General features: G+C 32.2%; 2 protein-coding genes and 1 long non-coding RNA gene across 4 annotated transcripts; 2 read left to right on the forward strand and 1 right to left on the reverse strand.

Annotated features, from left to right (window-relative positions):
• Positions 1–68: 68 nt before the first annotated feature.
• On the forward strand, positions 69–17,503 carry LOC134831486 (uncharacterized). The gene is made up of 7 exons (XM_063845221.1): positions 69–207; positions 10,969–11,047; positions 11,115–12,900; positions 13,005–14,769; positions 15,218–16,396; positions 16,465–16,898; positions 16,967–17,503. The coding sequence occupies exons 1-7, from the start codon at positions 175–177 to the stop codon at positions 17,265–17,267; spliced, it is 5,577 nt and encodes a 1,858-aa protein (XP_063701291.1). The 5' UTR covers positions 69–174; the 3' UTR covers positions 17,268–17,503.
• A 2,407-nt stretch (positions 17,504–19,910) lies between these two features.
• Positions 19,911–21,658, forward strand: LOC134831778 (uncharacterized). Of its 2 annotated transcripts, none has more exons than XR_010162015.1 (4): positions 19,911–20,364; positions 20,580–20,720; positions 20,778–21,016; positions 21,461–21,658. It is a non-coding gene; the product is annotated as an uncharacterized LOC134831778 (long non-coding RNA). The 2 variants fall into 2 exon arrangements; XR_010162016.1 differs by having other exon boundaries at positions 19,913–20,309.
• A 993-nt stretch (positions 21,659–22,651) lies between these two features.
• Positions 22,652–23,850, reverse strand: LOC134831216 (cytoplasmic phosphatidylinositol transfer protein 1). Its single transcript, XM_063844889.1, has 4 exons — positions 23,714–23,850; positions 23,602–23,659; positions 23,242–23,501; positions 22,652–23,182 (listed from the first exon to the last, which is right to left on the reverse strand). The coding sequence occupies exons 1-4, from the start codon at positions 23,762–23,764 to the stop codon at positions 22,739–22,741; spliced, it is 813 nt and encodes a 270-aa protein (XP_063700959.1). The 5' UTR covers positions 23,765–23,850; the 3' UTR covers positions 22,652–22,738.
• Positions 23,851–24,094: the final 244 nt, after the last annotated feature.

Here is a 24,094-nt window from a genome sequence, read left to right on the forward strand (position 1 = left end):
GCCCTCTGGCGGGAATTTTATCCAAAAATCGGGGAGTTTCTTCAGAAATTGAGGCATGCGGGTCACAAAGTAAACAAAAATAACGAACTTTTGCATTTCAATGCGCCTTTTTCGTGCACTTTTTGTGATAATTTACGCCTAGATCGCGGAATTGCGAGTGGAAAGTGACGAAGGATGGAGTCTCCTGCCACATACGGACCAGATGAGGTAAGTTTCCTTTTGCAGCCGCACCGAACGCCATAAAAGTGGAAAATTGCAAGTTGCACGCCGAGCAATGCACGAGAATTAATTAGCAAATGAAACTTGTCACACAGCCAGATATTTACATAAAAAAATGTTGTCAATCGTGTCTTCTTCTAGTTTTATGACTACTTTTATCATTTATGATGATGATCGTAATTAATTCTCGCATCTACGCAAAATTTTCTTTCATTCTCTTTTGTTGGTCCATCCGTCGACGAGGATTTGTCGTTGGCTGGTTTTATCGTTGTCGTTGTCGTCGCACGCAAAGATCATTCAACTTTTGCCCAAATATTCGAATAAGGAAGAAAAAACATAAATAATGAATGATAACAGCAACAGGTTGACGACGATACGACCAGTTTTTACCATTTCAATGCAATTCTTTCGCAATCTCTCGTTGCTGGATGTGTATCGTATGTAAATATTTGTACATTTGTCTCGCCGGTAAGCTGGCTTGTAATGACAACGTGACACCTTATACGGATTTTTTTATAAAAACTTTTTTTTTTGCTTGATTAAGACCGTAGAAAGAAATGAAATGAAAGAAAAAAGAAGTTAATGGATAGAAAAGGGATGTGAATGGCAAGTTAAAGGATCTTTCAAAGGCCCGAGTTAAAAAAAATTTTTTGAAGTGAAATGAAGAAAAAAAATTAATTATAAAAATGTGAAAGGCTAAAAATGATTTTAAAAAACTAAAAAATTAGATAAAAAATTTAAAATTTGAAAAATAAGTGACAACATTTTTGTTGAAAATTGAAATTTTCTAAAATCGGACTAAATCTAAGGACTAAAATCGTATGAAAATTTAAAAAAAATAAAAATTCAGAAGGAAATATTTGTCAATAAGGTGAAACAACAATCGATTAGATCACATAATGACTTAAAATAAATCAAAATTGATAAAACTAAAGAATTAATTATTAAACAATTAATTTTTTACAAAAAATAACGATCAAAAACTCTTTCAAAGCCATTTTTGTCAAATCTTGCTCCAAATGGATAAAAACGTGTCAGAGGGCTCTAATTTATCATTTTTAATCATTTTATAACTTAAAACTGCCAAAAAATTGAAACTGAAAAAAATTTTTTTCTTTGACATAGTTTTGTTTTGAAAACCAAATCAAGAGCAAAAAAACTATGTCAAAAACTGTGTCAAAAACTGTGTCAAAGCCATTTTTGTCAAATTTTGCTCCAAATGGATAAAAATTTGTCAGAGGGCTCTAATTTATCATTTTTAATCATTTTATAACTTAAAACTGCCAAAAAATTGAAACTGAAAAAAAATTTTTTTCTTTGACACAGTTTTGTTTTGAAAACCAAATCAAGAGCAAAACTATGTCAAAAACTGTGTCAAAGCAATTTTTGTCAAATCTTGCTCCAAATGGATAAAAATTTGTCAAAGGGCTCTAATTTATCATTTTTAATCATTTTATAACTTAAAACTGCCAAAAAATTGAAACTGAAAAAAATTTTTTTCTTTGACACAGTTTTGTTTTGAAAACTAAATCAAGAGCAAAACTAAACCAAAAAATGTGTCAAAGCCATTTTTGTCAAATCTTGCTCCAAATGGATAAAAATTTGTCAAAGGGCTCTAATTTATCATTTTTAATCATTTTAAAACTTAAAACTGCCAAAAAATTGAAACTGAAAAAAAATGTTTTTTTTCCTATGACACATAGTTTTGTTTTGAAAACCAAATCAAGAGCAAAACTATGTCAAAAACTGTGTCAAAGCAATTTTTGTCAAATCTTGCTCCAAATGGATAAAAATTTATTAGAATGGCTCTAATTTATCATTTTTAATCATTTTATAACTTAAAACTGCCAAAAAATTGAAACTGAAAAAAATTTTTTTCTTTGACATAGTTTTGTTTTGAAAACTAAATCAAGAAGCAAAAAAACTGTGTCAAAAACTGTGTCAAAGCAATTTTTGTCAAATCTTGCTCCAAATGGATAAAAATTTGTCAGAGGGCTCTAATTTATCATTTTTAATCATTTTATAACTTAAAACTGCCAAAAAATTGAAAATGAAAAAAATTTTTTCCTTTGACATAGTTTTGTTTTGAAAACTAAATCAAGAGCAAAACTAAATCAAAAACTGTGTCAAAAACTGTGTCAAAGCATTTTTTGTCAAATTTTGCTCCAAATGGATAAAAATTTGTCAGAGGGCTCTAATTTATCATTTTTAATCATTTTATAACTTAAAACTGCCAAAAAATTGAAACTGGAAAAAAAAATTTCTTTGACATAGTTTTGTTTTGAAAACTAAATCAAGAGCAAAACTAAATCAAAAACTGTGTCAAAAACTGTGTCAAAAACTGTGTCAAAGCCATTTTTGTCAAATCTTGCTCCAAATGGATAAAAATTTGTCAGAGGGCTCTAATTTATCATTTTTAATCATTTTATAACTTAAAACTGCCAAAAAATTGAAACTGAAAAAAATTTTTTTCTTTGACATAGTTTTGTTTTGAAAACCAAATCAAGAGCAAAACTATGTCAAAAACTGTGTCAAAGCCATTTTTGTCAAATCTTGCTCCAAATGGTTAAAAATTTATCAGAGAGGCTCTAATTTGTAATTTTTAATCATTTTATAACTTAAAACTGCCAAAAAATTGAAACTGAAAAAAATTTTTTTCTTTGACACAGTTTTGTTTTGAAAACTAAATCAAGAGCAAAACTATGTCAAAAACTGTGTCAAAGCCATTTTTGTCAAATTTTGCTCCAAATGGATAAAAATTTGTCAGAGGGCTCTAATTTATCATTTTTAATCATTTTATAACTTAAAACTGCCAAAAAATTGAAACTGAAAAAAATTTTTTTCTTTGACATAGTTTTGTTTTGAAAACCAAATCAAGAGCAAAACTGTGTCAAAAACTGTGTCAAAGCCATTTTTGTCAAATCTTGCTCCAAATGGATAAAAATTTGTCAGAGGACACTAATTTATCATTTTTAATCATTTTATAACTTAAAACTGCCAAAAAATTGAAACTGAAAAAAATTTTTTTCTTTGACATAGTTTTGTTTTGAAAACCAAATCAAGAGCAAAACTATGTCAAAAACTGTGTCAAAGCAATTTTTGTCAAATCTTGCTCCAAATGGATAAAAATTTGTCAGAGGGCTCTAATTTATCTGTCGCACGAACTTAAAATTTGAAACTGAAAAAATTTTTTTTCTTTGACACAGTTTTGATTTGAAAACCAAATCAAGAGCAAAAAAAAACTGTGTCAAAGCCATTTTTGACAAATATTGCTCCAAATGGATAAAAATTTGTCAGAGGGCTCTAATTTATCATTTTTAATCATTTTATAACTCAAAACTGCCAAAAAATTGAAACTGAAAAAAATTTTTTTCTTTGACATAGTTTTGTTTTGAAAACCAAATCAAGAGCAAAAAAACTGTGTCAAAAACTGTGTCAAAGCCATTTTTGTCAAATTTTGCTCCAAATGGATAAAAAATTTGTCAGAGGACTCTAATTTATCATTTTTAATCATTTTATAACTTAAAACTGCCAAAAAATTGAAACTGAAAAAAATTTTTTTCTTTGACATAGTTTTGTTTTGAAAACTAAATCAAGAGCAAAAAAATCAAAAACTGTGTCAAAAACTGTGTCAAAGCCATTTTTGTCAAATTTTGCTCCAAATGGATAAAAATTTGTCAGAGGGCTCTAATTTATCATTTTTAATCATTTTATAACTTAAAACTGCCAAAAAATTGAAACTGAAAAAAATTTTTTTCTTTGACAAAACTATAAAAACTGTTTTGTTTTGAAAACCAAATCATTTTTAATCATTTTATAACTTAAAACTGAAAAAATTGAAACTGAAAAAAATTTTTTTCTTTGACATAGTTTTGTTTTGAAAACAAAAAAACTGTGTCAAAGCAATTTTTGTCAAATCTTGCTCCAAATAGATGAAAATCTGTCAGAAGGCTCTAATTTATCATTTTTAATCATTTTATAACTTAAAACTGCCAAAAAATTGAAACTGAAAAAAAATGTTTTCTTTGACATAGTTTTGTTTTGAAAACCAAATCAAGAGCAAAACTATGTCAAAAACTGTGTCAAAGCCATTTTTGTCAAATTTTGCTCCAAATGGATAAAAATTTGTCAGAGGGCTCTAATTTATCATTTTTAATCATTTTATAACTTAAAACTGCCAAAAAATTGAAACTGAAAAAAATTTTTTTCTTTGACACAGTTTTGTTTTGAAAACTAAATCAAGAGCAAAACTAAATCAAAAACTGTGTCAAAAACTGTGTCAAAGCCATTTTTGTCAAATCTTGCTCCAAATGGATAAAAATTTGTCAAAGGGCTCTAATTTATCATTTTTAATCATTTTATAACTTAAAACTGCCAAAAAATTGAAACTGAAAAAAATTTTTTTCTTTGACATAGTTTTGTTTTGAAAACCAAATCAAGAGCAAAACTATGTCAAAAACTGTGTCAAAGCAATTTTTGTCAAATCTTGCTCCAAATGGATAAAAATTTGTCAAAGGGCTCTAATTTATCATTTTTAATCATTTTATAACTTAAAACTGCCAAAAAATTGAAACTGAAAAAAATTTTTTTCTTTGACAAAAAACCAAATTTTGTGTCAAATTTGCTCCAAATGGATAAAAATTTGTCAAAGGGCTCTAATTTATCATTTTTAATCATTTTATAACTTAAAACTGCCAAAAAATTGAAACTGAAAAAAATTTTTTTCTTTGACACAGTTTTGTTTTGAAAACTAAATCAAGAGCAAAACTAAATCAAAAACTGTGTCAAAGCCATTTTTGTCAAATCTTGCTCCAAATGGATAAAAATTTGTCAGAAGGGCTCTAATTTATCATTTTTAATCATTTTATAACTTAAAACTGCCAAAAAATTGAAACTGAAAAAAATTTTTTTCTTTGACATAGTTTTGTTTTGAAAACCAAATCAAGAGCAAAACTATTCAAAAACTGTGTCAAAGCCATTTTTGTCAAATCTTGCTCCAAATGGATAAAAATTTGTCAGAGGGCTCTAATTTATCATTTTTAATCATTTTATAACTTAAAACTGCCAAAAAATTGAAACTGAAAAAAATTTTTTTCTTTGACACAGTTTTGTTTTGAAAACTAAATCAAGAGCAAAACTAAATCAAAAACTGTGTCAAAGCCATTTTTGTCAAATCTTGCTCCAAATGGATAAAAATTTGTCAAAGGGCTCTAATTTATCATTTTTAATCATTTTATAACTTAAAACTGCCAAAAAATTGAAACTGAAAAAAAAAAAATTTTTCTTTGACATAGTTTTGTTTTGAAAACTAAATCAAGAGGAAAACTATGTCAAAAACTGTGTCAAAGCAATTTTTGTCAAATCTTGCTCCAAATGGATAAAAATTTGTCAAAGGGCTCTAATTTATCATTTTTAATCATTTTATAACTTAAAACTGCCAAAAAATTGAAACTGAAAAAAATTTTTTTCTTTGATGTTTTCTTTGACATAGTTTTGTTTTGAAAACCAAATCAAGAGCAAAAAAACTGTGTCAAAAACTGTGTCAAAGCAATTTTTGTCAAATTTTGCTCCAAATGGATAAAAATTTGTCAGAGGGCTCTAATTTATCATTTTTAATCATTTTATAACTTAAAACTGCCAAAAAATTGAAACTGAAAAAAATTTTTTTCTTTGACATAGTTTTGTTTTGAAAACTTTGTTTTGAAAAAATGGATAAAAATTTGTCAGAGGGCTCTAATTTATCATTTTTAATCATTTTATAACTCAAAACTGACATAGTTTTGTTTTGAAAACCAAATCAAGAGCAAAACTATGTCAAAAACTGTGTCAAAGCAATTTTTGTCAAATCTTGCTCCAAATGGATAAAAATTTGTCAGAGGGCTCTAATTTATCATTTTTAATCATTTTATAACTTAAAACTGCCAAAAAATTGAAACTGAAAAAAATTTTTTTCTTTGACACAGTTTTGTTTTGAAAACTAAATCAAGAGCAAAACTAAATCAAAAACTGTGTCAAAGCAATTTTTGTCAAATCTTGCTCCAAATGGATAAAAATTTGTCAGATGGCTCTAATTTATCATTTTTAATCATTTTATAACTTAAAACTGCCAAAAAATTGAAACTGAAAAAAATTTTTTTCTTTGACATAGTTTTGTTTTGAAAACCAAATCAAGAGCAAAAAAACTGTGTCAAAAACTGTGTCAAAGCAATTTTTGTCAAATTTTGCTCCAAATGGATAAAAATTTGTCAGAGGGCTCTAATTTATCATTTTTAATCATTTTATAACTTAAAACTGCCAAAAAATTGAAACTGAAAAAAATTTTTTTCTTTGACATAGTTTTGTTTTGAAAACCAAATCAAGAGCAAAACTATGTCAAAAACTGTGTCAAAGCAATTTTTGTCAAATCTTGCTCCAAATGGATAAAAATTTGTCAGAGGGCTCTAATTTATCATTTTTAATCATTTTATAACTTAAAACTGCCAAAAAATTGAAACTGAAAAAAATTTTTTTCTTTGACATAGTTTTGTTTTGAAAACCAAATCAAGAGCAAAACTATGTCAAAAACTGTGTCAAAGCAATTTTTGTCAAATCTTGCTCCAAATAGATGAAAATCTGTCAGAAGGCTCTAATTTATCATTTTTAATCATTTTATAACTTAAAACTGCCAAAAAATTGAAACTGAAAAAAAATGTTTTCTTTGACATAGTTTTGTTTTGAAAACCAAATCAAGAGCAAAACTATGTCAAAAACTGTGTCAAAGCAATTTTTGTCAAATTTGCTCCAAATGGATAAAAATTTGTCAGAGGGCTCTAATTTATCATTTTTAATCATTTTATAACTTAAAACTGCCAAAAAATTGAAACTGAAAAAAATTTTTTTCTTTGACACAGTTTTGTTTTGAAAACTAAATCAAGAGCAAAACTAAATCAAAAACTGTGTCAAAAACTGTGTCAAAGCCATTTTTGTCAAATTTTGCTCCAAATGGATAAAAATTTGTCAGAGGGCTCTAATTTATCATTTTTAATCATTTTATAACTTAAAACTGCCAAAAAATTGAAACTGAAAAAAATTTTTTTCTTTGACATAGTTTTGTTTTGAAAACCAAATCAAGAGCAAAACTATGTCAAAAACTGTGTCAAAGCAATTTTTGTCAAATCTTGCTCCAAATGGATAAAAATTTGTCAAAGGGCTCTAATTTATCATTTTTAATCATTTTATAACTTAAAACTGCCAAAAAATTGAAACTGAAAAAAATTTTTTTCTTTGACACAGTTTTGTTTTGAAAACCAAATCAAGAGCAAAACTATGTCAAAAACTGTGTCAAAGCAATTTTTGTCAAATTTTGCTCCAAATGGATAAAAATTTGTCAGAGGGCTCTAATTTATCATTTTTAATCATTTTATAACTTAAAACTGCCAAAAAATTGAAACTGAAAAAAATTTTTTTCTTTGACATAGTTTTGTTTTGAAAACCAAATCAAGAGCAAAACTATGTCAAAAACTGTGTCAAAGCAATTTTTGTCAAATCTTGCTCCAAATAGATGAAAATCTGTCAGAAGGCTCTAATTTATCATTTTTAATCATTTTATAACTTAAAACTGCCAAAAAATTGAAACTGAAAAAAAATGTTTTCTTTGACATAGTTTTGTTTTGAAAACCAAATCAAGAGCAAAACTATGTCAAAAACTGTGTCAAAGCCATTTTTGTCAAATTTTGCTCCAAATGGATAAAAATTTGTCAGAGGGCTCTAATTTATCATTTTTAATCATTTTATAACTTAAAACTGCCAAAAAATTGAAACTGAAAAAAATTTTTTTCTTTGACACAGTTTTGTTTTGAAAACTAAATCAAGAGCAAAACTAAATCAAAAACTGTGTCAAAAACTGTGTCAAAGCCATTTTTGTCAAATTTTGCTCCAAATGGATAAAAATTTGTCAGAGGGCTCTAATTTATCATTTTTAATCATTTTATAACTTAAAACTGCCAAAAAATTGAAACTGAAAAAAATTTTTTTCTTTGACATAGTTTTGTTTTGAAAACCAAATCAAGAGCAAAACTATGTCAAAAACTGTGTCAAAGCAATTTTTGTCAAATCTTGCTCCAAATGGATAAAAATTTGTCAGAAGGCTCTAATTTATCATTTTTAATCATTTTATAACTTAAAACTGCCAAAAAATTGAAACTGAAAAAAAATGTTTTCTTTGACATAGTTTTGTTTTGAAAACCAAATCAAGAGCAAAACTATGTCAAAAACTGTGTCAAAGCCATTTTTGTCAAATTTTGCTCCAAATGGATAAAAATTTGTCAGAGGGCTCTAATTTATCATTTTTAATCATTTTATAACTTAAAACTGCCAAAAAATTGAAACTGAAAAAAATTTTTTTCTTTGACACAGTTTTGTTTTGAAAACTAAATCAAGAGCAAAACTAAATCAAAAACTGTGTCAAAAACTGTGTCAAAGCCATTTTTGTCAAATTTTGCTCCAAATGGATAAAAATTTGTCAGAGGGCTCTAATTTATCATTTTTAATCATTTTATAACTTAAAACTGCCAAAAAATTGAAACTGAAAAAAATTTTTTTCTTTGACATAGTTTTGTTTTGAAAACCAAATCAAGAGCAAAACTATGTCAAAAACTGTGTCAAAGCAATTTTTGTCAAATCTTGCTCCAAATGGATAAAAATTTGTCAAAGGGCTCTAATGTATCATTTTTAATCATTTTATAACTTAAAACTGCCAAAAAATTGAAACTGAAAAAAATTTTTTTCTTTGACACAGTTTTGTTTTGAAAACCAAATCAAGAGCAAAACTATGTCAAAAACTGTGTCAAAGCAATTTTTGTCAAATCTTGCTCCAAATAGATGAAAATCTGTCAGAAGGCTCTAATTTATCATTTTTAATCATTTTATAACTTAAAACTGCCAAAAAATTGAAACTGAAAAAAATTTTTTTCTTTGACATAGTTTTGTTTTGAAAACCAAATCAAGAGCAAAACTATGTCAAAAACTGTGTCAAAGCAATTTTTGTCAAATCTTGCTCCAAATGGATAAAAATTTGTCAGAGGGCTCTAATTTATCATTTTTAATCATTTTATAACTCAAAACTGCCAAAAAATTGAAACTGAAAAAAATTTTTTTCTTTGATATAGTTTTGTTTTGAAAACCAAATCAAGAGAAAAACTAAATCAAAAACTGTGTCAAAGCCATTTTTGTCAAATCTTGCTCCAAATAGATGAAAATCTGTCAGAAAGCTCTAATTTATCATTTTTAATCATTTTATAACTCAAAACTGCCGAAAAATTGAAACTGAAAAAAATTTTTTTCTTTGACATAGTTTTGATTTGAAAACCAAATCAAGAGCAAAACTAAATCAAAAACTGTGTCAAAAACTGTGTCAAAGCCATTTTTGTCAAATCTTGCTCCAAATAGATGAAAATCTGTCAGAAGGCTCTAATTTATCATTTTTAATCATTTTATAACTCAAAACTGCCAAAAAATTGAAACTGAAAAATTTTTTTTTCTTTGACATAGTTTTGTTTTGAAAACTAAATCAAGAGAAAAACTAAATCAAAAACTGTGTCAAAAACTGTGTCAAAGCCATTTTGAAAACTTTTTTAGATTAGATTATTTTTTTTTGAAAAATTTTTTAAAATAGTTTTTGGAAAGGAAAAATTAAGTCAAAACGCTAATTTTATAACAATATCATAGAAAATAACTCAAAATTGAACAATTTTATTACTTTTCCATACTAAATAGTACTAAAAACGAAAATCTATATAAAATTTCTATATCCCCATCCCCCATGGATTTTTTGAATAATACCCTTATTGGAAGACCCATTCAATTTTAAAACCCTTGAACAAACAAAAAAAAACATCGAATAAAAAATGACCGTTAACTCATAAAAATCACTTCTAATGTTCAATATTTCTCCTTCTAATAACCATTGAACTGCTTTGAACCTCTTTAAATGAACATTGAACTCCAAAAATTCACACAAAACATCAAAATACGTCATAATCGGCCCCTTTTCTCTTCTTCTCTGCTCCTATTCGCATGAATACTAAATTAATTTTTTTGTGCCACTTTATGAACATTTTTTTTTCATACACAGCACTTTCAACAAAAAAAAATGTGATACAAATTATCCACACATTAAACGCTCGTCTTTACATTTTTTTTTATTTAAATCCTATTCACGAGTCATGTTTCGACTTTTGAACATCTCCAGACTTTTTTTGTTTGTTCCTCAATTGTTCGTCAATTGTTAGAATAGAACAGAATCGTAGAAAAAAAGACAAATAAAAACAGAACTTCGTATTTCCCATAAACATATCGCGCATATGGAACGAGAGAAGGAGAAATAAATACACGATCGTTCGAACAGTCGTTGTTGATTAGAACGGGAGTTATCACACATACGACACACAACGACGATTAATAAATAAAAAAATAATAAGAAAAAAGTGGAAAAAATTAACCGAAGGAGTAGAACGTGGGATAGAAGAACGCGTGGTGGACGTGTTTGCAAGTGTCTCTCGCTCGTAACTGATTTTAACTGAAAATATTACTGAATCGGCAATTGCGACGTAAAGTTATTAATCTTAATTTTTATATTCACCCGCATTTTTTCGTCGTAAAAATCACAAGTATGTCACTCCCTGATTGAATTACAAAACAAACAAACGAAAAAATTGACAAAAAATGCGATCGTTATCATTCTGACGAATTATTTTTTTGTATTTTTTGCAGTCAAGTCATCATTCAACGTACTTTACGCCACAACAAATTGACCAGAGCAACGTCACACAATCCAGTCGGGGATCAAAAGGTGACTTTTATTTATTTTTCCATTAAATTTACATAATTTTACCGTTTTTTTGTTTATTTTCGAACAGACGACGACGAAAACATCTGTTTCGACAGCAAATTCGATGTAACCGGTAGCACGGCACTCGCCGAAGAGGTATGTACCAAGTCACGTGTCTGTGAAGATGTTGTCCCGTGTTCGGTGAATGGTAATTGTGAGCAAACAGACGAAAACCAGACGCCGGCAAAAGAGTTTTGTTGCTGCCCGTACTCCGTGGTCCGTAGAATGAGTGAACCGGAAACGGAATATTTGGATTTTAATCGAACGACGTGCAACGACTTTGACGAAAACTGCTTTTGTCACGAAAGTGACGACATGTCGTCGTCGATTTCGACGCATAAGCCGCGGAAAAATGTCGTTACGCGGAATTACAGCACGAAACGACGCATGATCAAGATTCGGATCAAGACGAGTAGCAGCAAGGAATGCAGCGTGGATGGCGAATCGACGGAAAATGGCATCAAAATTTGCATTTCGCCGCGTGAAAGAGACATCCGCAAGAAAAATGAGAACAATAACCACGAATATGCCTTGAATGAAACGTATAGCATCACAAGTAGTCGCAGGATATCGACCACAACGACGGCTTCGGAGGTAGAATCGAGCGTCGAAACGGACTACGAGTTCCGAAAAAACCTGAAAAACGAATTAAAACGATCGCCGGCAGCAGTTAAAGTCCTTAATTATCTCGAAAGTTTGTCAGAAGCGCGAAAAAAGTCTCCGGAGCACGTTTCAAACAAGCGAAAATCCGAAAATAATCGAAAATCTGACAGGCAACGACGATCAAAGACCCCCACGAATCGCGCGCCAACCCCGCAATCCATCAAAAGTGCCGAAGACGAGGAATTTCACGATTGTCGAACAATTTTCTCCGAAACGGACGCCACTTCTGACTACGAAGACACCACAGATTCCTTCGAGACGTCGCAAGGCGATGAAAAACCCGTGAAAAAAGACGCTCCCTTGATCACGATCACGCAAGAAATGTCGGCGCAGATGGTTGTGACCTCCAAATTCGAGATAAACAAGGAAAAGTTGAAGCGCATGAACGAAAAACGCGAAAGTCGAGAGCGTCGTCAAAGCAAAGAATCACGCGGGAGTCCCGATAAAATCATCGATGACAATTTTTGCAACGAAATTCTCGATAAAATGAACCAGTTGGGACTTGAACAGCGGAATTTCAGCAAAAAACAGGATTCTAGTCCGGAATCGCAGCGACAATCGAACGACGATGACGACACGGAATGCGATGAAAAATTGCCGTTCGATACGACGCTGGAGACGTCAACTACATCGACGCATAGTTTGGGTCCGCAAAAGCCTCCGCGAACGTTCGCCTATCGCCGAAGCCAAGATAACGCCGAAAAAGTGCCAAAATTGCCACGGGAGCTCCGCATGAGCCTCGAATCGCTCGACATGTATCTGTATGAGGAGATGAAGCAACTGAAATTGTTCAAATTCAATCAAAGCAGAAAATCTGTGAATAAACCGCCGCAAATGCAAGTGACGGAAAATAATTACGTCGTTGCCGGATGGAAAGTCTCGTCTCCGCAAAGTGCCAAAATCACCGAAGTGCCTCCTCAATCTCCGCCAAAAATCGTGAAAAACAACGAAATCGGGTGGAAAACGCCCGTAAATTCCCCGAAAAAAGTCTCTCCGGGCTGGATTCATTCGCAACAACCAGCAATTCCCGAAGAAATTGTCAATATGTTGCATTATTCCGACGACGAAGCGAAGAAACAGCGAATTTTGTCGTCAAATTCACGCGCAGAGCCACAACGACAGCACCCAAAATATCCGTGTAACAGTCCAAAGTGAGTAATTTCGTTCGTTTTCACAAAATTTTCAAGTAGATTCGTAGAAATTAGTTAAAATTAGTTAGTTTCGTGTTTAAAATTAATCGCGTTCGTGTTTTTAGGCAACAACTTGGACCAAAACTCGATATCGATACAGTTGACGCGATAACTGTTCACACGCCCAGCTCGTCATCCAATCAACGTTTCGAAGATTTTGCCAACAATCCACGTGCCCGAAGCACTCCGCGTCGCAAAGAACCACCATCGCCCGCGAAAAATCCGTCGCCGAAACGCAAATCCGATGGCGGTTTCGCGAAAAAGCTTGAACCGTATTTCAAATTTAAACGTACTAAGGAAATTTGTAAGAAATTTCTCGAAATGGAACGCGGGACGTCCTCCAATGCGACAACGGCAGAAGCAAAATCATCAAATCCGCTGCCATCGGTCGAAGCATTCCTCGAAAATGAGCGTCGTGCAAACGAAATTTGCAAAAAATGTTGCCGTGAAGTCAATCCGAAGGAGCAGAAATTCCACCAAAAGGCATTTAGTCGCACAAAATCGCTGTTTGTGGCATCAAAACGTAAAATTAACGCCTTTGGTCATCATGCGAAAAGTACCAAGCCAAAAATTGAGGAAGTTTTGAGCGATTCTGATCCTTATTGCACGCCCGAACGTGGAAATACGCCTCAAAAGCCGCCCGAAACGCGTCATTCCTGGCATGCAAGTCAATTCCCGGTCGTGCCAAAGCATCGCAACGACACGAAAACCTTCAACTACAACGCCCCGTTGCCACAATCGCCTCAGAGACCGTTGCTCGATGTCACGCCGCCACGCAACAGTCCGTTACACATGAAAATAAAACTTTCCCCGAAGCGCCTGTTCGGCATGAATCGTTCGGATGCTGCAACTTCGACACCCGCATCGCCAATTGTGCCGCGTCAAGGCGATTACAAGTCGTTCGAAGACCAAGAACAGAATTTAGCAGCTACAATGGGCGAAATTTTGTCCCAATTGAGAAACATCATCGAAGGAGACAAAAATTCTGAGAAGGAAAATGTTGAAAAAACGAAGCACACTGACGTCGTTGATGGTGCCGTCGCGCTCAAGCAGCAAAATAGTCAGACAACAGCCACCACGGAGCCAGATTACGCCGAAATTTCACAACAAATGCAAATTCAGGTGCACGCGAATCCCGAAACGCATCAACGAATCACGAAAAAGTCTCCGCCCACGTATCGCATCGAGCGCAACAACAACGAATACATCGTCGTAACGCACGATCCAAACGCCATTTACGCCACTGTCGTAAAAAAAGATGTCAGCAAGTCGATGTCTCACCTGCAGACAAGGACAGCAAATGCAGGTACGGCAAATTCGTCATCGGCATCGTCCACGCCATGCAAACCCGTGCGTACCAAGAACAGTCGTCGTCGTATAACGTTCCAAGCTACGGCCTCAAATACGGGTGCATTCCCGAAAAATGCATCAAATGCAGCAGGTACGTGCTCCAGTGCACTCGAAAAACACCAAAAAAGTAACAGTTGCAGCTCGCTACACTCGATGGCAGACAAAAATATCTCGAAAAATCTCTTTGGCAGCGACCAGTGTTTGCGCAGGGAACGTTTTCCGCGCAATTATCGCCTTGTCCACGAGAAATATCAAAAACGCTCGGCCAAATATGAGCAGGAAATCAAGGAAATTGCGTATGACACGAACATCATGGACCAATATCTCGACTCGTTGAACAAGATTCTCAACAAAAAGCTCATTGTCGACGACAAAAACATCAAAAAGGCCACGGAAGACTTTCTCTCGAAGGAAATTGACGTCGATAATCATCAACGGGCCGCTGACGAGACGATTTGCGCTGAAAAAGACGTTGATAAGGTAAGTTTTGTTGTTGTTGTTTGTAATTAGAAGCACGTTCCAGAGAACAATGGGGGTGAAAGTGACCAAAAATTATCCTTAATCCTCGGTAAAAAAGCTTACCTGTCTCGAATTTTCCATTATTTATCACAATTTGTACAAATTTACGTCCATTGTTGACGTGATTCATTATGAGGAGTTGTTCCTCTCGTCAATGTATGTCTGTAGTGTACGTTATTGGTCATTTGTGTACCATTGGAAGCCCTTTTCAGGTACTTGACTCTTTTGTTTTTGTCCCAAATTTATTTCTTTCACGTTCGTTAACACGTTAAGACACGAACTGCTAAAAATAAAAACAAAAAATGAATAATTTATCCTGGAGATTAAGAAATTTTTTGGTAATTTTTTGATTTTTTTTGTCAAAAATATTTTTAAGCAATTTTTAATAATTTTTTTTTCTCATTTTTAGACGTGCAACGTCGATGCGGATCATCTTTCAACCGGAGGCACATACAAATCTTTTGGGTTTCCGCGTCCCGATGCGAAACGCGCAACCTCCGACGATCTCCACGAGCAGTCCTTCAGCTTGAACTACAGCAGTGGCGACGTCGACAGTCACAACAACGAAGCTGGCTACGATACCGTCGACTTCCAACGGTACAAAGATCAATTTTTGCAGACGAACGCCGTCGACGAAATAATTTGCGACGAAGCGGAATTCGATCAGTATTTCAATTCGGACGAGAAAGAACGCCAAGTCACATCGCTAGATGACACCCTGACAACGGAATCGACAGCTCCCTCAGCTTCCAGCGGCAGCACGGGGCAAATTTCGAGCGTTAATGCGTCGCCAGCAAAAGCGCCCAATCGTCGCGACAGTCTCTACAGCAGCTTCAAAAAGAGTCTGCGCACGTCATTTCGTCGCGGACGCGACTTTATCAAGCAGGAACAGGACAAACTTGTGCATTTGTTCGACAAAAATGCCGTGATCGATGGCAAAAATGCAGTTCCCAAGCCAGCACGAAGCTTCGTCAACTTGGATGAGTACAAAAAATACTACAACGACCAAAATGCGGAGCAAATTTACCGAAATTGGAGCGAAAAATTGCAGGAAAGCGACTCAACGGATCCGCACGAGAAACGAATGCTCGAATTAATTAACACAATTTCGTCGCAGCGACAAATTAAGAAGCAACTGAGACACGCGCTCGAAATTTGTCGTGTTTCGAAGGAGTTTGATTGTTCGTCGGAGCTCGTGGAAGCCGAACGACTCTTGCTGGTGTCGAATTTGAAGGAGGCAGCAGCGAAAAAGGAACTTATGGAGATGGAAAACAACGTTTATGCGAATGTCAAGCAAACGGGCAGCAACAATATTGGCATGATTGCGCTCAGTGACTTTGAATTTCCGCTCAAAGATGCTGCGATGTACGACACACTTTACAACTACTTCTACATTTGCGTGGCGACGTACAAGGATCAAGTGAAAGCGAGTTACGCGAAGGAACGCGAAGGCAACAAAGTCTCGTTCCGCGGTTTTGACATCAAATTCTGGGAAGTTGAGCCAGATTATCAGATAAAAATTGAAGTTTTCGTGCTTTGTTTGCGGAAAAATAATCGTGGAGCGGAAAATCGTCTCAATTCGACAAAAGTAAGAATTTTTTATGATTTTTTTTCTGCATTTTTTGCTAAAATATTTCTTTTTTTTTTTCGTTTTAGAGTACGATCAAGATGTCGCCTCGTCGATTCTTTGGAGTGGAAAAGTCGTCGGAAAAGTCTTCGCCCCAAAAGAAGCAAACAGAGTTTCTCGAATTCTCGCAATTTGCATCGCAAGGCTTTTTGTTCATAACTTCTTCGAGTTTCGTCTCGTACTCGGAGTCGCTAATTCGACGTCAAATCCCGGATGCCAACATCGACTTGCCTTACTACTCGTCGAGCAATTTTCACCAATATTTGAAGAAATCCGGCGATCATCACATAAATTGCATCGAGGATTATCGCAGTTTCCGCATGAATCAGATGATTTACAACTCGCACATGACTGGGCAGATTGAGATGGCGATCAAAAGTGAAGTTGTCTTCGATGGGAGTCAAATTCAGGGCTTTCTCACAGTCGGCGAGTCCATTAACGGGACAATTACGTGGAATCGAAGGTAAATTTTTATAATTTTTTTGAATTTTTTTCGATAATTTTGACAAAAATTCTTTAATTTTTTCTCAGATGGTGCAAAGTTGATGGTCTTCAGTTGAATTTTTGGAATTATCCGCAAGAAGCTGCTGACGGAAAGCCACCTGTGGAAGTTTTGGACATCACAAAGTGCGAAAACGACGTAATTTATCAGGCTGATCGAGCAATTTGTCCTCGTCCGAGAGCGATTGTCATCGAGCAAGCCGATTCCAGTACGACAACGGATGCAAGACCGGGATATTATTTTCTCGTGACGGACAACAAACAAGAACTCAAAGATTGGCTGAGGGAATTGAACAAAATTTTGAGATTTGTGCGCGATTGGAAGTTGTGAATAGTCGGAAAGTTGGAAACTTTTTTTTTATTTCGTACAAAGCCAAGAAGAAAAAGCCAGTTTTATACAGACAAAGTTTATTTATGACGTTAAGTAGGTTTAGTTTAGCAAATAAAATGAAGTCAAAACAAAATTAAATACTTATTGTTAAAGATCTCAAACAATCGTTAAATTTTTGGAACATTTTCAAGGTGAATAATTTTTATTTGAAGGTTTTTTAGTCAAAAAAGATGGATGTGTGGAGAAAAAAAATTATGTTCGTTATCTGTTTAAAGAAAATTTGAATAAAATTATGGTTTTTTTTTAGAAATTTTAGTCATTTTTGTTTCTATCGAGAATTTCAAGAGCTCCAATCAGATACAGGACAGCTTTACAGTTTTACTTTACCATTTTTAACTTCAAAAAAATAGCCAAAACTCAAAAATAATAAAGCTCGGAACAATTTTTTAATTATTTTGGGATAATTTCTTTCAAAATTCGTAAAAAATAAGCGAAAAAAATTAGTAAAAACTTGACTTAAACTTACCATGAAATTTAGAAAAATCAAATTTTTTATCATTTTTTCACTCAAAATTTTATTTTTTATTATTTTCAACTTTATTTTTTAAAAAAAAACTTTTAAAAGTTTACATTTATTTCAATCTTCTGCCCCTCCTTATTTATCCAGACTTGGGACTGGCAAATACTTTGGAAGCATTTGGTTAAGTTAGCAGAAGCAGATGACGCTCCCTTGTCCATTTTCCATTTTTTTATTGTCGTCTATAATAATGGTAAGTTTTTGAGTTTCTACTGAATTTCTGTGCCAAATACTCCTTTGTGATGTTCGGGAACCAGACATTGAGGAACTGCGCCTCTATTGCCTTGTACAGGTTCGTCCCTTTAAACTTAATAGTTTGTTCCTCAATAACTGAGTGGGACCAGCAAACGTTCTGCCGAAAAGAAGTATGTAATAGACGATTCATGAGCTTGGTAATGGAACGGGCCAGGTCTCCTTCTTCCGAAGGAGTCCTATAAAGCTCCAGAAATCCAGCGGCAAAATCGGCAACATTGGTTTCATCGGCCAGATGTTCATTGAGAGTGTTAAACTCATCAATAGTGTGTATCGGGAACGCCATATGAAAACCAGACTCATCGTGAGAGTAATCAATCAAAGGAGGTTCTTCATCTGCATCAGGATGACCCCCATTGTCATACTCAAACGGATCCACATTAGCCGCTTCATCGGGGGGAGACTGGGCATCTTGCTGCATCACTAGCAAAGGATCTACCTCGTCCCCGACAATAGCTGGAGGCACCTGAGCGTCCTGAGGGATTGCCAATCCCCCAGTAGCCAGCTGTCCGCTAATGTTTGCCAATTGCTCCTGCATGTGGCCTTGGTTCAGCTCGATTTGATCGACGCGCTGACCAATATGGTTGACGCACTGACCTATAAGGTTCAGATGCTGCGTGAGTTGCTGCACGCTGCCAACCATGTACTGCTCATAAGCAGACAAACCTTCCGGCGCAACGAGCGGAACAAGCAAAGGTATAGCTGAAACAAAGAGTGATTTTTTGAGTATTTTATATAAAAATATGTCTAAAAATTAAAATTTTCTATTTTAATTCCTACGCAAATCGATGCAATTTTAAAAAACTCAAAATTATATTTAAGGCACCTAAATTTTAAAAACGAGACTATTAATCCCACAAATAAGTTTGATTTTTTGAAATATTCGCAAAAACAATAATTATGAAAAATAAGACCGCTCCAAATGAAAATCAAAATTAAAGTCCAAAATTTTTGAAAATAAAATGTGGGAGGCAAAATAAATAAAAAAAAAGTTTTAAAATACTACTTTCATACAAAATGACAATATTTAAACACTTTTTGACTGTAAATATTATTTTTGATGTTTTTTAAAGTATTTACTTTGAGATTTGCTAATTTAAAATAGATTTCAGGCTAGAATCTTTTATAATAAAAATTAAACCAAAAAATAACTGTCAAAAAATATGAAAAAAAGTTCAATAATTTTATGAAAAATATTTTTAGAGAAGAAAATTTATATTAAAATATGATTTTCAAAACAAAAATAAGTAAAAATTGTTTTGAGTTTTTTTGAAATTTCTTAAAAAAATTTTAAAATACATACAACAAAAACGGAAATTTTTGTCGAAATGTTTAACTTTTTTTTTCCTCATTGAACTTTTGACTTTTGAAATGGGTCATCAGAATTTATTTATGGAAATGCACTTTTTTAACAAAATTTTATGATTTTTTTCTTATTTTTTCTAATTTAAATGCACGAAATTTCATTTAAGATAATTTTCATATTAATCTATTCATTTTCGCTTCAAAATTTTTTAAAAAATTTATTCACTTTTAAGACTTTTAACACTTCCCTAACGCTTATTCAAATTTTTGTATGTACCGAATGCAAAACCTATTGTCACAGATTTACAACTCTTATGAACGAAAGAGTTGATGCACTACGATACACACTTGAATAAAAATATTTTTCACTCTTAATTTTCTATCTTAAACTAGGCTTACCTTGCTGTTCTTCATGCGCTGCGACAGGAGGAACATTGCCAGAAGCGGCAGAGTTGGATGATGCGGGTTGTTGTTGGTCGTGATTCGACATTTTCAGATGGAAGGTAAACGCTCGATTTTTCAGGCTTGAAATAATCTCGCAAAAGGGAAGAGATCCGTTAACTTTCTTATCAGCTAAATTCTTCTCGTGTGTTGTTTTGTGTCAAGCAAGTGTCAAATTTTAGTGTTGTTGCGGCACGTTTTAAAGAATCAAATTTACTTATTTAGTGCTAATAATTCAGTGAAAAATTATTAAAGTTTAAAGAAAATCCTCTAAAAACATTGAGACATTGGTGTGATATAAAAAACCAATGAAAAATTGCGAAAAAACTGCAAAAATGCAAAATATTGAAAGTGCATCCACATGGCTTTTCATTTACAACTAAAGCTAAAAACTACAAAAGTTTCGACAACAAAAAGTCAACATTTTCATCATCATCCAGCTAAAATCAGGCAGCACAAATAACAAGGTGAAAAACATCAACTGCAGCGTAAACGATAGCGATGAAGTTGCATTGCAATGAGGTTGGTTTTCTGAAAATTTTCGGAAAACGGAACCAATATTTGAAATTTATGATTGGAATTCATGCCAAATTGCTTTATTGTTTTGCCAGTACGAAAGACAAACAGTTTTCGTTTAGTCTTTGTCAACATGAAGACAAAAAATCAGCATTCGTTCTAATATTTTTTTTAAAATTTACGATGAAAAATCAAGAAATATTTTTTTTTTACTCTTTTAGGAACCTTGGGACGAAAAAAAAGCATCGAATCCGAGTAACATCGCCTGGACATGGACATCTTCAAAATTGAAACTCTTGTCGGCGATCGCCAAATGTAGCAATGACTTGCGACAAGAGTTGATAGCAACGCAATTGCTTGAGGTAAATTTCAATTTTTAAGCAATTTTTGGTAAAATTTTAACTTTTTCCTTTTTGTAGATCTTCAAAATCGTTTGGGAAGAAGAAAGTGTCGATTTTTAAATATATTTTTAGACACATTTTTATACATATTATTCATAAGTCTTGACACGGAGAGCGCCAATCTACCGTGTTCGTTGAGCTGTCTGTAATAGTCGAGAAAATTAAAGGCAAAACTGGCAAAATTTTCTAGTCATATGTTCTTCAATGGCGTTGAATTGCGTACAATCGCGGATCGGGAATGGCATCGTAAAGCCAAGGTAGTCTTTAGTATAATCAAGCAATGGAAGTTCATTAAGCTTGTATGATTTAAATCAAAGATTTGAAAATCAAATCAAAACTCAAATCTTGATCTGAATTTTTTGGATTTCAAAATCAAATCAAGAAAGATTTGATTTTTGATTCGATTTGCAAAAATTTTCAAAACTGATTTTTTTTTATTTGATTTGATTTGAAAATTGATTTAAATCAAAATTAATTCAAATCAAATCAAAAAAATTTCAGTTTTGAAAAATTTTTTGATTGATTTGCAAATCAAATCAAGATTTGATCTGTCTCTTAAAAAAATCAATTCATTTTTTTGATTTTTTTTTATTCTTGATTTTGATTTAAATCATACAAGCCTGAAGTTCATTAAAGAAATGAAAATGATGTATTAACAACGTTCGTATAAGTAACGTTTGACTTTTGAATTCCAACAATAGGTTTAGATTCATCGATTTTGGGTTAATTTTCGCCATCAAAGGAATCATCACTTTCATGGTAGTTGATTTCTAAACCAAACAACAATTTTATTCTTAAAAATGGAGGATTTTCAATAAAATTTCTGTTTCTCCTTCAAGTTTGTGTTATAAAAGAGCTGAAGGACTGAATAAAAGAAAATAAGTCAATACTACCCATGATATCAGAAATGGGATTTTTCAATTTTAAAAATTTTCAATTTTTACTCATTAATTTTGAAAGAGAAAATTTATATTATGAGGTCTATTTTAACAATTTCTTGGTTTTAAGATACTCTATACTCTGAAATGATTAAGGCAAGTAAAATTTAAAAAAAAAATTTCACATTAGGCAAGTACAATTTCAAAAAATGTTTCACATTATTTTGGACCTCAAAAAGTAAGGAGGTGGGAGTAATGAATAATGATAATGGAAAACAATGATTTTAATGATTTTTCCATCTTTTTCACTATTTTCAAAGAGTTTTATTATTCAAATGCGTGCTGTAAAGACATTTTAAATATTTTATTTTAACATTTAAACAATTTTCAAAACAAAAAATTTTTTTAAAATTTTTAAAAAATTTTTAACGACTTTTTTGAAATTTAAAATTTTTTGGCAAATTCCAAATTATAAAATTTTCAATTTTATTCTGTGAAAATTAGTCTAACCCTTTGAAAAATTGCAAAAAATAACAAAATTTATAGATTTCAACCAATTTTTGATGATTTTTTGTCATTTTTCGTATATTTTGAAGGTAAAAATATTTCAAAACCATTATCATTATTCCATTATTCCCTCCTTGGATTTTCGAAAAAAGTTAGGTGGTTGGACATGTGAAACATTTTTTGAAATTGCATTTGCCTTATTTTGAGCCTAAAAAATTAAAGAAGGTGAGAGTAGGTAATGAAATTCATAATGATCATGAAAATATTGATGATTTTTTTTATTATTTTTAAGTTTATTTAATATCAACCAGATATGAGTGGAAATTATCTTTAGAATGATTGAAATCCATCGAAAATTGACTCAAAGAAAAGCAGAATACCTGAACCTCTTTTCATGAAATTAAATTCAAAGGATTATTTTCACTTTAAAATCCACCAAAATGAGCTTTAAATTCACTTGCAAAATCTCATTTATTTTATCTTCTCAAAATTTATGCAAAAAAAAAAGAAAAATCACAAAACCATGGCGTTTCTAGCTCAATTCTATTTATTTTTTCTTCTACAAATATCATTGTTCTAAAAAAAAAACATCTTTTACGAAGCAACATTTTCAGGATCCTCTTGTGCATCCTCTTCACCTGTCGCAGCATTTTCGGTCAAAACTTTCTCGTTCGTTTCTTTCTGTATTCGACTTTCGTACTCCCTCACATCCTCTAAACTCATGTTGTACCATTCATCGATCCATGTGAAGGCTTGTCGATGTCCCAAAAGCAGAATTTCCCGAATACAACTGTGAATATACGACTCTACCTTCGTCTGAAGTCCCCAAACTTCAAACGCAACGTGAACTAATTTGTACGAACACATAATCGGCTTTTCATGTGTTTGCCACATTTCAATTAGGGGACCTCGATTTGTGACTTTTGACTTGAAGAGCTTTGGATCTTCACTTTCTTTGTAGTGCTTTGCACTTATCTCGTCAAAGGCGATGTCAATCTTATCGATTTGATGTTCGGTGGTCGAAGGAAGGTCAAAAATCTAAAATTAAGAAAAAAATAAAAAAAAAACTGAAATCAAAAATTAAAAAAAAATCTTACATTTTCGGTATCGCCTTGATTGTCCTCATATTTTGTGTGAATCAAAATATTCAGTTTAGGTACGAAGGAACAGGTGTATTCGGTTTTTGTGTAGGGATAAAAGTTCCATGCCTTTTCCGTGACATAAAAGACTTGGGGACAAATCGCTTGCATCCAATAGGGAAGTTTACTTGACAAATGAATCCGTTTTTCTGTGTACTGTCCTTTTCCGTGCACCTCATCTTCGCATTCTTCGTTTTTCACAACTTCCACTCCAGTTCCTAAAAAAAAATTTCTTTTTTAGTCAAAAAAATTTAATTTAAAAAAAAAAATTGTGAAAAATAAAAATTTTCGTAAAATATGTTAGTCAGATTTTCTAACCTTTTTCACTTTGTTCCAAGGAATGTCGTGCAATCATGTATAATTGACCAACTTTGTACTGTAAACAGACAGATTAATGAAAATTTTCGCAATGTTTTTAATTGGAACTTACTTCCTCGACTGAAATCGGCATGCAACAACGATATTCTTTAATGAGAACCATTTTTAACTTATGATCACGTTGAGTTAAGTATTTTTTCTTAAATTAATTTATTTATTGTAGTTAAAGTAAACATTCATATCTCAAATGAAAATTGTCTTTTTTGTAGGGTTGCCAAATTTTGTTTGATTTTCCAAAGAGGAAAAACTTTTTTTTTGAGTTATGAATAATTTTAAGTTTTTTTTCTTAATTTAGGAAAAAATATTTAAATTTAATTTTTATTATTAATTTAATTCATCATTAATAATAAAATTAATTTTTTAATTCTTTAAATAAAACTTTTATTTATAAAAATTTAATAATTAATAAATTTTCAATTTTTAAATTAAATTA

Source organism: Culicoides brevitarsis, chromosome 2, assembly GCF_036172545.1.
Source record: "Culicoides brevitarsis isolate CSIRO-B50_1 chromosome 2, AGI_CSIRO_Cbre_v1, whole genome shotgun sequence".
NCBI lineage: Eukaryota > Metazoa > Arthropoda > Insecta > Diptera > Ceratopogonidae > Culicoides > Culicoides brevitarsis.